This window comes from Stigmatopora nigra, chromosome 14, assembly GCF_051989575.1.
Source record: "Stigmatopora nigra isolate UIUO_SnigA chromosome 14, RoL_Snig_1.1, whole genome shotgun sequence".
NCBI classification, from domain to species: Eukaryota; Metazoa; Chordata; class Actinopteri; order Syngnathiformes; family Syngnathidae; genus Stigmatopora; species Stigmatopora nigra.
The window spans coordinates 6502834-6516531 of NC_135521.1; the positions used below are offsets into that span (position 1 = coordinate 6502834).

Genomic DNA, 13698 nt, shown 5'->3' on the forward strand with positions numbered 1-13698 from the left:
TTACATTTATTTGAAGTCTGACACTAATAAGATCATTAAACGTTGTCAATTAAATGTTTCCTTACACAGACCACACTTCCAGCAGGAAATGATGGGACCTCCAATTTAATGAAGGACCTATTCCGCCTTTTCTTCCTGCTTTAAATGAAGGTCCACATCATCTAATTGACGTGAGGAGCTACCGTGTAAAATGGACTTTCCGGCTCACTTCCAGGACATTTTCCAGCAGCTCAACCTGCAGCGTCTCCACGCGCAAATGTGTGACTGCGTGGTGGAGGTCGGGGGTCGCGAGTTCCACGCTCACCGCTCTATCTTGGCGGCATGTAGCTCCCATTTCAAGGCTCTCCTCGGCTCTGACGACATCACTGATTGCGCCGCTCGAGCAGGAAAAGTCGGGCTGGTGCTAGACCCGGAGGTGGTGACCCCAGAGGCCTTCTCCACGCTGCTGGACATGATCTACACATCCACACTGTCGCTCGGGACCTCCAACGCGATGGACGTGCTGCTGGCTGCTTCGCACCTCCACCTCAATTCAGTGGTCAAAGCCTGCAAGGGCTACTTGTCCCGAAAAAACTTCCCCGCCACAGCGCCCGAAGGCTGGAGGTCAGCGCAGAAGCCTCAGTCTTCTCCGCCCCAGTCTGTGTCGGCGGAGCTACTCCGGGAGTATGGCTCGGAGGCGAACCAACTGGGGTACGATTCCTCTCAACTCGAGGAGGAAACAGCAGCGGCTCATGTCACAGCGATCTTGGAGGAGAAATACGACGCCAGCACGACCGAGTCGGATGAGATCCGGTTGGAAACTTTAGTCAAAGACGAAGAAGACCCTAAACCGGAGACAGTGACCATAAAAAAGGAAACTGCGACGTCCCCCAAGTCTTGTCCGTGGTTTTCCTCCGAGGACAAAGTAAACGCTGAAAAACCAAGCTGTTTGGGTGGCGAAGTCAGCATTCACCCGGCCCCCCTCGCCACTTTCCCATCCCAGATCGAGGATGGAGATGTGCGCCCGGACGAAAGTACAGACGTCGCCAATCCAAGAGAAGAAGAGAATCTAGAAATGGACACGGAGCCGACGTGTCAAGACTTCAGCGGCGCTTCCTCGGCTCAAGGGTCCGATTCCGCTCTGGTTTTCCCAGTAAGCTCGATCCCCTCGCAACAACTGGTCCCTGCCCAAACCCCCACTTTAAGCGACACGCTCCTCTTTCAGCCCAGCTGGCATGCCTTGGGCGGGCTGCGGCCTAACGGGCCGGCCTTCCGCCGCATTGCGCCCAAAACCACGCCGGGGTTCGAGGAGACCCCGGCGAGGAGCGAGGCGGTGCCGCTGACCAGAGCTCCCAAGCACGTGTTGTCCAAGTGCAGGAAAGCGGCGGCTGCGGTCAACGTGCTCCTGGTGGAGGGGGACAAAAAATACGCCTGTGAAATCTGCGAAAAGACATTCGCCAACTTGACGGACTGTAAAAAGCACATCCGCGTGCACACGGGAGAAAAACCCTATTCTTGCCTCAAGTGTGGCAAATGCTTCAGTCAGTCTTCCCACATGTATAAGCACGCCAAAAACTACACATGCTTTAACTGGAAGAGAACTGCTCCAAAGACTCTGGATTGACTCCACAGCAGTTTTTGCCCTGAAAAGTTTGGTGCTGAACCCACAGAAATGTTGTGAAAATACAATTTTACCACTGACAAGTGTATTTTAACAGCCAGTCTTTTTCAAATTACTAAATATTCATTTTGTATGAAAACTAAATCACATTTTTCAGCGAATAATATGGAAAAAAAAATAAATTGAGACAGTGTTTGTTTGTTTTTTTCTGTTGTAATTTATATTAAAATTAAAAAATGGTGAGTTTTCATTTTTTGCCTTCCCATTTTAAGTTACTGCGACGATTCATTTGGAAATGTCAGTTTCTAAACTAGTTTTGCATTTTGCGTAATTTTGACAGTAGCGCGCTCCCTTTTTAATGTGTACATTTTTATCAGTTGTTTCAATTAGCTAAAACCAAAACGTGACTATTTAGTTGGTTTGTGTTTTTATTTCTTTGCAAGAATAAACTATTGAAAAAGTAAACTAATTTAGAAAATCGTTTAATATTGAACTTCATTAATGTCAAAAGAAAATTAAGCCACTACAAAATGTGACTCATTTTATGTTAGGTTAACAGCTGCAAATTTAGATTAATGTTTTTTTTTTTTTTATGTGCCGATCACCATGGAAGAATTTCATAAAGTTAGTTCTTTGGGCATTGGTGTGCCCTGTAACCCGGCTAGCAGGTTTTGGGCTGCCAAGGAAGCCATGATGCCTCTTGTGGAGTAGGTGGCGCTGCCCAGGTGCGGCAAAACCACTGCGGGAAAAAGCCCACGGGACCATAAGAATAATTGATCCAAAGAGGAAGCGCGTCTGTCTCTAAGTCCTATTTTAACACTCACCACAGTTTTTGAGGGTCAAGAGTGGGTGGTCTGTCGGAAGTGGCTCAGGTGTTGTTACATCCAGGCCAGCTGCGGCAATTTGTCCGCTGCTCAGAGCCTCGTACAAATCCTCCTGGTTCACTACGGCGCCCCTGAAGAAACAAATGGCAAACGTCTATAAAACATAATGAACAAGCTTTAATAATGACCACAAATCTCTTAAAATCCACTTAAGGCATTCAAACAAAAAACAAAAAATAAAAAAATAAAATATATATATACATAAATACACATATACACACATATACATATGTATATATATGTATATATATACATATGTGTATATATATATATATATATATATATATATATATATATATATATATATATATATATATATATATATATATATATATATATATGTATTTGTATATGTATATGTATATGTATATGTATATGTATATATATATATATATATATATGTATATATATATATATATATATATATATATATATATATATATATATATATATATATATATATATATATATATATATATATATATATATATATATATATATATATATTATATATACATACATATATATATATACATATATACATACATATATATATATATACATATATACATACATATATATGGTGTCAAACATAAGGCCCGTGGGCCATTACTGGTCTTAAAAGATCTACCTGCTTGAGTTGATGAAGATAGCAGTGTTCTTCATCTTGGTGAAAAAGTTCTTATCACAAAGGCCTTGGGTCTCTGGGGTGAGAGCGCAGGTCACTACAACAAAGTCACTCTCTGCTGCTAGCGTGTCCAGAGGAACTGTCAAGGAACAAAACGCAAATAAGCGTCTTTATTATCCACCCGCTATCGCCTATTCAGCTTGTGCCTCGTTTCCTTACCCAGCTCTCCATTGAACTCCTTAGCATCGGCTTTGACGGTTCTCCCAGAATAGAGCACCCGCTCGACTCCAAAGGGCATGAGGCGGCGAGTGATGGCCGTCCCTGAAAGTAAACAATGGTGTCGTTATCCATCTAAGCATCTCTCCTGATAAAAACATGGATGGCTTCCCATCCTGCAATTCAGAAGATAAGCCATGGAAAGCAAACGAGACTTTACCAATGCGTCCCAGTCCGATGACTCCCACTGTGCTTCCCGAAAGACCATATCCACACATCCAGAGTGGTCTCCAAGATTTCCAGCCCCCGCTGAGACAAAGTTTTGAGATTGACATTCACATCAGAAAACAAAGGACTTAAACTAAAACTCCCATGAGCCTTTTTGGGCATTTATCCCAAACGGAGAGGAACTATTTTCACTCTGAGTACAGTATTCTAAGTATTTAAATATTTGATATTTAATAAATATACACTTTTTGGTAATTGGATTTGTAAACTTGTATTTTTGTACAGGCGCGAAATTGTATATTGTGGTAATAATAATGGGGGTGATGCTATTTTGTGTTTTTTGTTTTGTTTATCGTGGCCATGTCTGGTCTACATTAACCGCTATATTAGAGGGATTACCGTATAACCGTACTTTTTGACTTCGTCCACCGCCTCGGGGAGTCGGCGAGCGGTAGCCAGGAGAAGAGCAACGGTCAGTTCAGCCGTAGCGTCGGTTAAAACATCAGGAGTGTAGCCCACTCGTATGCCGCTATTGATAATGAGCACAATAGAAGATTAGGCTTCCTCTCGAAAGTCAACAGGCAACACTTTTAGTCTTTGTTTCTGACCGTTTCTTGATTTCATCAATAGCCAAGTGGTCGTATCCCACGGAAAAGGTGCTGATCACTTTCAAGTTGGGACCTGTGATCAGATGTTTGGGATCCATTTTAATATAGGATTTATTCCAAGTTTTATCAAAGTGCAAAGTAGTACCTGCAGCATCTAGAACCTCAGCATCGATTTTTTCTGACAGCAGACACAGGAGACCGTGGGCCCCCTGGAGACCCTTCAGAAACTCCGACCGAGGTCCCTCAGTGTCCCACAGACAAACTTCGCACCTTTGAATTAAAAACAACAACAACAAAACAATAATGTTGCATCCATCCATTTTTGAAATTGAGGTAATCAGAAAAGTCCTCTTTTTTGGCTCAAATTCAGTTATCCCGCTATTGGGTACATGCCCTGCACAAAGTAGCTCTGAAATATGGTATATAATATATTTATGCATTAAAAAGTGGTTAAAAAGCATGCATACACTTCAGAAGCTGTCAGAATCTTCATCCCCTCAGGTGGGAGTTGTTTCGTCACCAAAACCTTCATAAGTGTCTTAACAGCTTTCATCCTACACAAAGAAAATATAATTAAATGCTTTTGAGGACAAAAAGATGCTACGAGTTCTGTATTTAGTGCTATCTTGTCTAGTTAATGACTAACCTTCCACTGCAACGCCTCCCAGACAGGCAAGTGTGCAAACTGCTACCCGGAAGTAAAAATCACGTGAGTAAAATATTAAAAATCATTAATTAATGGATTAAAATTTACTTCAAGCACTCTCATAGCGGGACTATGTTTCAAAAGAAAGTTATTTAATATTTTTGAACTGTGAATGTGAGCATTAAATGATGTACATATTTTTACTGCTGCGTCGATTCTTACGTAAATTATGGGGATTCTCTATTGTAGTTTATGTGGGAGATTTGACGCAAAACTGCACCGCTGGCGTAGCGAGAGCGAATGCTGACAGCGTTCGGGTCCGTCTTCGAGGCTGTCACTTTTTAGACTACACGCTGACGGAATAAGCTGCCCGGATCCATTCCCATAAATGTAAGATGTGTGCATTTTCCATTATGCTTTTTGATTCCTATCACTTCCTCGATTGACAAAGCTGCACATTTGAACTGGGAGTTAGCTGCAACAGGCTAACATAAGCAAAGATTGCACTGTCTGGAACCAGTAAATCGGGAAAAAAAAAACAAATAAATGTTGCTTCTCATTCTTTTAAAATATGCATAGATCTATAGATATATACATGAAAAATAATTATTGGTGATGACTTAGAGATGTCATGTGTCAAAAATGTATAAAAGGATGTTAAGTGCATTATTTATTATTAAAATATATATATTAATAAGAAATTTTGATGGGATTATAGTAATGACGAATGTATGAGCTATTTCTAGGACAGCTATTTAATTTTATTCTTTTCAAATGTAATTTTGGTTTTATTCATGAATTTTATTATGCATCAAATTGTATATATTTTTATAACTTAGGGCTTTTTTAAAAGTTGCAATAGTTTAAACATATTTTTGTTCATTACTATTTAAACGATTTTTCCTAAAATTGTATTCATTCTTTTTATTTAAAGAATTATATAGATATTAAATTCTTCATTTTTTACCCAAAATGTAGGGGGAACTTTAATATGTACTACAATTAGGGGTCATAAAATAACGTGCCGTGGACCCTAATTGGGGAAATAAAAAAAAAATACTATGATTTATACTGAGGTGCGGTTTCTAGTCCAACAATATGCCTCGAGCATTAAAGTTTTATTGAAAGGATACATGGGTATCTGTCGCTTTCCATAGAAAAGATTGTTCCGGTGGCCGAGGAACCTGCAGAACTTGTCTGAACTTGCCAGCCAGCAGCGGCATTTCCACGGGAAATCGAGTGTGGAGACACTTGCAGTGTGCAAATGGCCCTGTTGACTCTCCACAGGATCCCCTCCATTAGTGTCGCAGTGAGTCCCCCGCCAGTCTGCAAACAATGCAATGATCACACTTTATTCTCATAGCGTTGAATAGGTTTCAAATATTACACTAATATTTATGCGAAATCCCGAGTTTTTCCAGAATTGGAGGACATTTGACTTGGCACCGTTCCGATTTGATGTTAATATCCTGAGATGAAAACAATGTTTGTGTTGGAATGAGGAAATCTTATATAAAACCGTTTTAATGAGTTTTAATTTTTTTGTAATATTTTTTTCATGTTTTCTGTAACTGTGGGAACATTTATTTTAATAAACCAAATTTCAAATGGGAATTCACATCATGAAATGTCATCTAATTTTTAGAATATTTTTATGAAATAGTTAGCCTTAATTCAATGTCTCATTTTACCTCATGAAATCCCATAACTCATATCAGACAAAGATAATGTATATATGCGTTCATTTTTAATCTTTTTAATTTTTTTATTTGCACTCCATTAATGCGATTAAGCATTAAGTATTGTAAATCTTCAATCAATCCTTTGCTAGTTTATTCCATTTTAAATCCAATAAGCCAAGTCCCATTGTTCAAGACTAAAAATTAGAGCCCAAATGTCCTCCCGGTCCGGAATGAGCCTCATCGCCAGCTTATCATATTCACGACTGCAGGAATGGTGCAATAGTGTCACTTCCCGTCTGTCTAAATGTCATACAACGCCATCAGCTTTCGTTTGAGTCGAGCTTATCCATTGACTTCCATTCTTTGTGAAACGATCTGCAAATGTATGACTACATATTTCCTCAACAATGCTAATCATGCTGCTTTTTAACTTGCTGTTCTCTTCTCTTTCTTTTTCCTTCTCCAAGCATTCATCACTGTAGTTCCATTTTTTTTCTTCTCCTTGATTCTGTCTGGACTTGTCAGTTGTGTAACAGGTAATGTGGCAGTGCCACGTTGTCTTTTAGTCCCTTTCAATAGGTTTAGTTTGACATTCTTCTCGTTTTTGAGCTTTTTTTTGGTGGTTATGCTAAACTTTTGATCCATCCTTCGCTACTTGGACGCTATCTCAGTCTGTCTCCTCATTTCAAGCTGTCATCAGCACAGTTATCAGTGTTGCACCACATTTTGCTCCAAAAATAAAAAGATAGGACACTGTTTTTCCCAGATATTCATAACAGTCTATAAAAATGGTCTTTTCATATCACTTTCATATCATATTGGGGTTTTTTCTCCAAGTTTGGAGCAGAAATTATAGTTTATCTTGGGGAAAAAATATATATTAGCATTGAACGATCATGGAAAAAACTGACTGATTATTGAGTGTTTGGGATATAAGGTGATTAATGTTGTGATGTTAAAAATTGGAAGTTTTTTTGGGGCAAACTATGACATATTGAATTCAGATTAGGAGAAATTGTAAAGATAAGATCTTAATGTTGTTATATGCTTATTTTTATGTTACCTGGATTAGATGTTGTAGGTCCGTGGAATTCAACGTCTCTGGGGAGAAATAGAAAACATTTTTAAACATTTATTTTAGTACACTTATGACTTTGTTCAGGGCTATTAAATATTACAAAATATACACAGTTGTGGACTAGCTTTAACACATTTTCATGTGATTTATTTGATGTGTTAAGGATGAGACTACCCAAAGACGAGGGAGATTTCAAAAAAGGTATCTTGAAATCATTTGTCATTGTCACAATTTGAACTCGTACCACGTTCTGAACAATCTTGGTGGTCCTCAGGGAGAGCTTTGCCCTGGTGAAGGGGGCTGTGCTTCTTCTGGAAGAGGCCCAAAAAGAGGAGCAGGATGAGGAAACGTCTCCTTCGAAAGTGGAAGAAGGCGCCCTGGACAAGCGCCACAAACACATTCACGCCATGGTTGAGCTACTTCGACCAGAAGATAGCATCAAGTTGGTGAGGGCACCCGTTCAAACCCGGATTATTGAAAAATTCCTTAGAAATGTTGCTTTTGTCAACAAAGCCGCCCGCCTTCACAATAGAACGATTGTCCTGTCAAGGGCGCGACGCTGAAGTCACTCCAACACGTGCTCACATTCAGAAAGTAATATCATTTGGTCACAAGGTTTGTCGAGATAACTATTGGTCCTCTTTCCACGCAGGCAGTGCAGTTGGAGTCGGTCAGCACAGTCCGAGTCCGCTACCTCATCGTGGTCTCCACCCTGGCTAACAAAGACGAGACCATCCTGCTCGGCATGGATTTCCCCCAACAGGACAGGTGTGCGTACTCCACAATCAGCAAACACTCCGGCTCCTAGATGCCGGCCGGGGTGGATGGTCATGGCCGACGAAAGCAAAGCATTGGCCTTTGACAACCCTGCTTGTTTCCAGTGATGAGTGCACCATTGGCTTGGTTCTGCCCGTTTGGAGCGACACACAAGTCTACCTGGATGGAGATGGGTACGAAAGAACCCACGTTTTGCTATCTGTTTTGGGGGCTGGCATTTGCAAATGGGTCAATCTTAAAATCATAAACAAAAATTGTTCTCACAATTTCAAAATGTGTCTTTCTCAGAGGATTCAGCGTCACGTCGGCAGAGGAAACCAGAATTTTCAAGCCGGTTTCTATGCAGACCATGTGGTGAGTGCTCGGGTGGAAAAATTCCAGTTCCTAGATCGGATTGGATGGCCATCTTTCAACTTTGTTTTTCTAAAGGTCCGTACTTCAGTCTTTGCACGGCTGCTGCGAGCGGGCCGTCCGAGGCGCCGTCATCCCCGGCTGCGGACTGGACTGGGCCCAGCACTACCATTGCCACATCCAGTCAGACCGCTTCTGCCTCAACGAGTGGGAGGCCATGGACGACTTGGAGTCGGTCAGGAAGGACACTGACAGTCAAAAGTACCTGCCCGTCCATTGTCTATTTTTCTTTTTTCTCGTCATGTCTTCAAACACTTCCATTTTTTTTGGCAGCACGGCAGAAAGAATCTCCCGAGAGAGGCTGATCAAGGAGCACCTTAGGGATATCATGAGGACCGAAGACCTGGATAACCTGACATCCAAGATGGTGGGCCAGAACAAAGAGAGAGCGGTCCGAACAATGGCGAGGCGTGACCATAAACCCTTGTGCTAGGTCCACGTGGCCCTGAAGAGCCGAATCGGCTTCGACGCCAGACCCTACAAGGAGTACGTGGATAACGAGATCCTGGTCACCATGGCTCAGATGGATAAACCCTCCAAGATTTTTGACTATCTTTACTTGGTGAGAACGCCGTCGCTTTTGAAAGGCATCGAGTTGGAAACTGGATTTACGTCGGGGGGTCTGCTTTCAGGGATCCGAGTGGAACGCGGCCAACTTGGAGGAGCTGCAGAAGAACAAGTCAGTTCAAGAGCCGCTGTCCGCCCTTTGGCCTCCTCACTGAGGGGAGGCGTTTGTCTTCTTTTTAGCGTGGGCTACATCCTCAACGTGACCAGGGAGATCGACAACTTTTTCCCGGAATCCTTCACCTACATGAACATCCGGGTGTACGACGTGGAGTCCACCGACCTGCTCCCCTACTGGACTGACACGTACAAGTTCATCAACGCCGCCAGGTCAGCGCCGGGCCACACCACGCCGCTAACGTGTTGGCTTCCCGTCTAAGAGCATCGTCGCCTGTGTGTTTTCTTGAAATTGACAGGAAGAGTGGGCAAGCGGTCTTGGTGCATTGTAAAATGGGCGTGTCCCGCTCTTCCTCTACCGTGATCGCCTACGCCATGAAGCAGCAGCGCTGGCCGTTGGACGTGGCGTGGTCGTACGTGCGGGATCGGCGCGCCGTTGTCAAACCCAATGACAGTTTTGCCAGGCAGCTGCAGACCTACGACGGAATACTCAACGCCAGGTTGGTCTTGTTCCAAAATAGGCATGCGCTTTTGAAAAAAATGAAAAAAAATGAAAATCAGACATAGGCATTGTCGTCATCATTGACTTGACAAAAAGCCTAGTAGTCATCATACCCTCAGCAGCGTATGACGAAAATTTTTAATTGGTGTGCGCAAGAATCTGCTTTTTTTTGCACTTTGAATATCTATTCCACTATATTTTGAATTATTTTCTATTTTGATAAAGTGATAGTGTTGACGGCACGAGTGAGGTGAAGAATAGACACCTTTTAAAAACTTGTGAATGTTTTAAATTGGAAAAATTGAAATAAGTGAAAAAATTGTCTTTTAAATTGCCAAACCGAAAAAGATTTTTTTTTCCTCTCACCAGCCGGCAACGTCACAGTTTACTCTGGAGGCGAAAGTCCAGAGACCAAAGGCAGAAATCTGAGTGCAAAGGTGACGGAGAAAGGCCAGGTGAAGAGGAGGAGGAAGATGAAGAAGAGGATGAGGAGGAAGAGGAGGACGAAGGCCTCGACGAGGAAGATGGCAGCGTAGAGAGCGACGAGGATGAAGAAGAAGAAGAAGAAGAAGAAGAGTTTCCGGAAGAGGTAAAATAATTTTGCACTACCTTGACTCAATGACGCTGGCACGAATGACTTCCGATCAGTCCAACCGATCAAGAATTCAAAAGCCAAGTCAACTTTGTGTCGTGATTTCCAAGTCCCCCTTTTTGCGTCCGTGCAAAGGATGCCGTCTCTCCTCAGGTGTTTTCACCAGTCAATCCCAAGCAGCGAGCCGAGGATGACGCACCACCCGTCCTCATCTCTGTAAGCCGAAATAACACACACACACACACTCAAATTTCTATCCTGAAACTCATAATTTGACGTGATGCTTTTTTTTCTCATCAAAAGCCACCAAGTGTCTGTCGCAGTGGACGGATGAACCTGTTCTCCCTCATGCAGTCCATTAGTGAACTAGATGATGTGGACAAAGGTCAGGTAGGTCAAATAAGTGGATTTGTTCACCTGATTGGTGTACAATTCTTCATTATTTTTCAAATTGGACTTGAGTACAATTTTTGGCCTGCAATAGAATTCTTGTTAGTAAATAAAACATTTCCATCCTTTTCACAGCTTCCCGGCAGTCCACGCCGATCGCCGCGACAACGGAGGCGGAGCCACGGCCGGAAGGGTTTGACTCACCAGAGCGCTTGTGTGGACGTGTCCCCCGAACCGAGGAGTCTGCAAGACGTTGCGGGCCACCTAGAAGACGAATGAGCTTATTTTTGGGGAGAAAAAAACAACAACCTGAAAGAATGAGACTTCAAGGATGAGTTAATTTCTTACAATATTTGCATCCTCATGTTGTGCCATTTGAACTGATGAGTCTCTTATTGTGAAAAAGTGACATTTCTACACTCCACTGTGTCAACTATGCAATTTTTGCCAATTTGATGGCAATTTCACATGACAACTTTTTAACTTGTACTTTCCAAAGTCGGGACATTTTATGGCGCAAAGTCTGTATTCCAATTTGCCAATGCATAGAAATGATTGAAAATCAACTTGGTTTCGTATATTTTACGGTAATACAGCTGTGCCTTCTTAGCAGAGAATATTGTGGTCCTGAAAAATGTAAATTTAAAAATGCTCAGAATGTTATGGCATGGATCAAGAACTGCTGTAAGAAATCATCAATCAGGTATTCGCGCATATATTTCTTGACTTTATTATTCCAAATGTCTTTGTGTCCAATGAGCTTTGTTTTTAAACCCAAACACACCTTATTTATCAAACGCAGCACGAGCCAACTTTATGCTGTATTACGATCAATTTTGTTGTAAACACTGTCTGCTTCTGCTGTTTTTACTCCGCTGTGTGACTCACTTGAAAATAAATGAAGAAACGCACAATTTGGCTTGGAGTCTTCTGTTGCCCTTGATGGTGATGGACGCCTAAAATGGGTTTGTTTCAAGTCAGATTTTGCTATCAGTCAAAAATCCTTCCCTTGAAACCACTTAGTTTATAATGTAGGAACAAAAATACAACTGGGGAGTATTTCAATGGCCACTAGAGAGCAGTGTATATCTTTTGGGAGTTAAAAAAAAATAGTACAGGTGGGGTTTAAAAAGTCAAAATACAGTAATCCATCGAATATAGCCGTTAATGTAGACTAGATATATAAACAAATAATAATAATCATTATTAGAAGGGAAAAATTGCAAAGTACTGAATTTGCAATAATCAAGGGGTTACTGTAATATTAATTAGACGCCATAAAAAAAACTATCCCTACCTTTGGCAGCAGTTGTTGGAACCTATGAACCGCAATAAAGGAGATATTACCATATTCATTTAGTAATAGTTTATTCGCAGTCTGTTTTGAGAATGCGATTTTTTTTTCAACGTGACAATGGAGGACTGAGGCAGAATATCAAGGTCTATCAATGTATTTCCTTCTGGGTTCACTGAGGATGATTCCGCCATCTTTCATTGCCGTTCGGAAAGACTGAACCTTGAACGATACAAACGTTGCCATATGTCAATAGATTGGTGATGGAAATTTGGCCGGCCGCTAACCTCGGCACACTTACGCCGTCCGAGCGATAGGTCCAGGGAATCTCCCTGTAAACCATCCTGGTGATGCCGGCACGCTTGCATCGCTCCGCCAAGACGGCGCCGACGGCCTGGCACGCCGCCACGCAATTGGTGGAGGGCAGCTGTTTCTTTAGCGCCCACTCTTTGGTGGAGCATGAGAGCACCGGGTCGACCGTGGAGGTGCATGAGAACACCTCGGCCGTCACGTGTTGTTGACTGCGGGAAAACATCAACCTGGACGCCGGAAAACAAAAAAAAAGCTGTTTATTTGGCCCAACCAAGCAATTGGGAAATGAGCTTTGCACAACAAACCTGTGGTAGAACTGGCGGTGTGGCCACGTCGTCTTCCAGCCACGGTCCTTTATAGCCAGGGCCATCCGTTCCAGGTTCCGTGGGTTTCGGTTCTTAAAGGTCGGGTTGACAGACTCGTTTTCGACCGTCGGGGATTCCGTTGCGGGAGACGACTGAGTCGCATGACGAGCTGCTTTCCCCCCAAAAAGGGAACTAAGTGGAATCACTATTGCATGCTAATAATATCAGTCAATATAAATCAAAGAGGTTTAACTCATTGACAACCATAGACGTCAAATTAATATTAAGTGGGTACACTTGCTACAAAGGTTCATTTTTCAGGGTCACTGACAGGGCTAGACGTCATACTTATTTTAATGTGGGAGAGTTAGCGGCGACAGACGTCCAGTGCCGTCAGTGACAGCCAAACTTGACTCGTTTTATATTCGACGTGAAAACTAGAAAAAGATTGTTTACCTGGTTGGTTGGTGGACACAACATGTGGTCTAATTTGACCGAAAAGCAGACGAACGCCGCCTCTTATGTGGTTCAACGCCATTTGCCCCGGAAATTCACTTAAAACAACTACGGCTCACCATCAATCAAATAATATACAATTCTCAAAGGCTATATAAAAACACATTACATGACAAAACATTATTTTCTACTGTTTGTTGCCCCTACGACTCCATCTTTGACATTCAACCAAAAGACGCAATTTGTGAACGTCACTTTAAAACGGAACGAAAAGAAACAAACTCGGCATACAAAGGTTCCGCTTTAAATTCTTAACATTTTTTTCGATTCATTGTACTTATATTAGTTTCTAACCTTAATCTAGTTTTTTAAAAATGTATACACATACTGTAAATTTGCTAAGGTGAA

General features: G+C 42.0%; 4 protein-coding genes across 7 annotated transcripts; 2 read left to right on the top strand and 2 right to left on the bottom strand.

Annotated features, from left to right (window-relative positions):
• The first annotated feature begins 131 nt into the window (after window positions 1-131).
• On the top strand, window positions 132-1805 carry LOC144207452 (zinc finger and BTB domain-containing protein 5-like). The gene has a single exon (XM_077732937.1). It carries the CDS (start codon window positions 191-193, stop codon window positions 1601-1603), a length of 1413 nt encoding a protein of 470 aa, XP_077589063.1. The 5' UTR covers window positions 132-190; the 3' UTR covers window positions 1604-1805.
• A 353-nt stretch (window positions 1806-2158) lies between these two features.
• Window positions 2159-5112, bottom strand: grhpra (glyoxylate reductase/hydroxypyruvate reductase a). The gene is made up of 10 exons (XM_077732652.1): window positions 4811-5112; window positions 4632-4718; window positions 4310-4434; window positions 4165-4237; window positions 3969-4085; window positions 3549-3637; window positions 3332-3433; window positions 3116-3251; window positions 2425-2555; window positions 2159-2339 (listed from the first exon to the last, which is right to left on the bottom strand). The coding sequence occupies exons 2-10, from the start codon at window positions 4715-4717 to the stop codon at window positions 2218-2220; spliced, it is 981 nt and encodes a 326-aa protein (XP_077588778.1). The 5' UTR covers window position 4718; window positions 4811-5112; the 3' UTR covers window positions 2159-2217.
• Window positions 5048-11837, top strand: LOC144207271 (protein phosphatase Slingshot homolog 3). 3 transcript variants are annotated; one of them, XM_077732649.1, is made up of 17 exons: window positions 5048-5200; window positions 5968-6119; window positions 7734-7771; window positions 7845-8016; window positions 8223-8338; window positions 8452-8520; window positions 8636-8701; window positions 8777-8959; window positions 9032-9125; window positions 9192-9320; window positions 9391-9437; window positions 9506-9652; window positions 9739-9939; window positions 10311-10530; window positions 10669-10749; window positions 10837-10923; window positions 11059-11837. In XM_077732649.1, exons 2-17 carry the CDS (start codon window positions 6075-6077, stop codon window positions 11200-11202), a joined length of 1839 nt encoding a protein of 612 aa, XP_077588775.1. In that variant the 5' UTR covers window positions 5048-5200; window positions 5968-6074; the 3' UTR covers window positions 11203-11837. The 3 variants fall into 3 exon arrangements, with proteins under 3 accessions (XP_077588775.1, XP_077588777.1, XP_077588776.1); XM_077732651.1 differs by having other exon boundaries at window positions 10687-10749; XM_077732650.1 differs by having other exon boundaries at window positions 5062-5200; window positions 5973-6119.
• Window positions 11838-12274: 437 nt separating this feature from the next.
• mrpl18 (mitochondrial ribosomal protein L18) lies at window positions 12275-13557 on the bottom strand. Of its 2 annotated transcripts, none has more exons than XM_077732653.1 (4): window positions 13291-13557; window positions 12835-13006; window positions 12519-12756; window positions 12275-12439 (listed from the first exon to the last, which is right to left on the bottom strand). In XM_077732653.1, exons 1-4 carry the CDS (start codon window positions 13370-13372, stop codon window positions 12359-12361), a joined length of 573 nt encoding a protein of 190 aa, XP_077588779.1. In that variant the 5' UTR covers window positions 13373-13557; the 3' UTR covers window positions 12275-12358. The 2 variants fall into 2 exon arrangements, with proteins under 2 accessions (XP_077588779.1, XP_077588782.1); XM_077732656.1 differs by having other exon boundaries at window positions 12835-13003; window positions 13291-13553.
• Window positions 13558-13698: the final 141 nt, after the last annotated feature.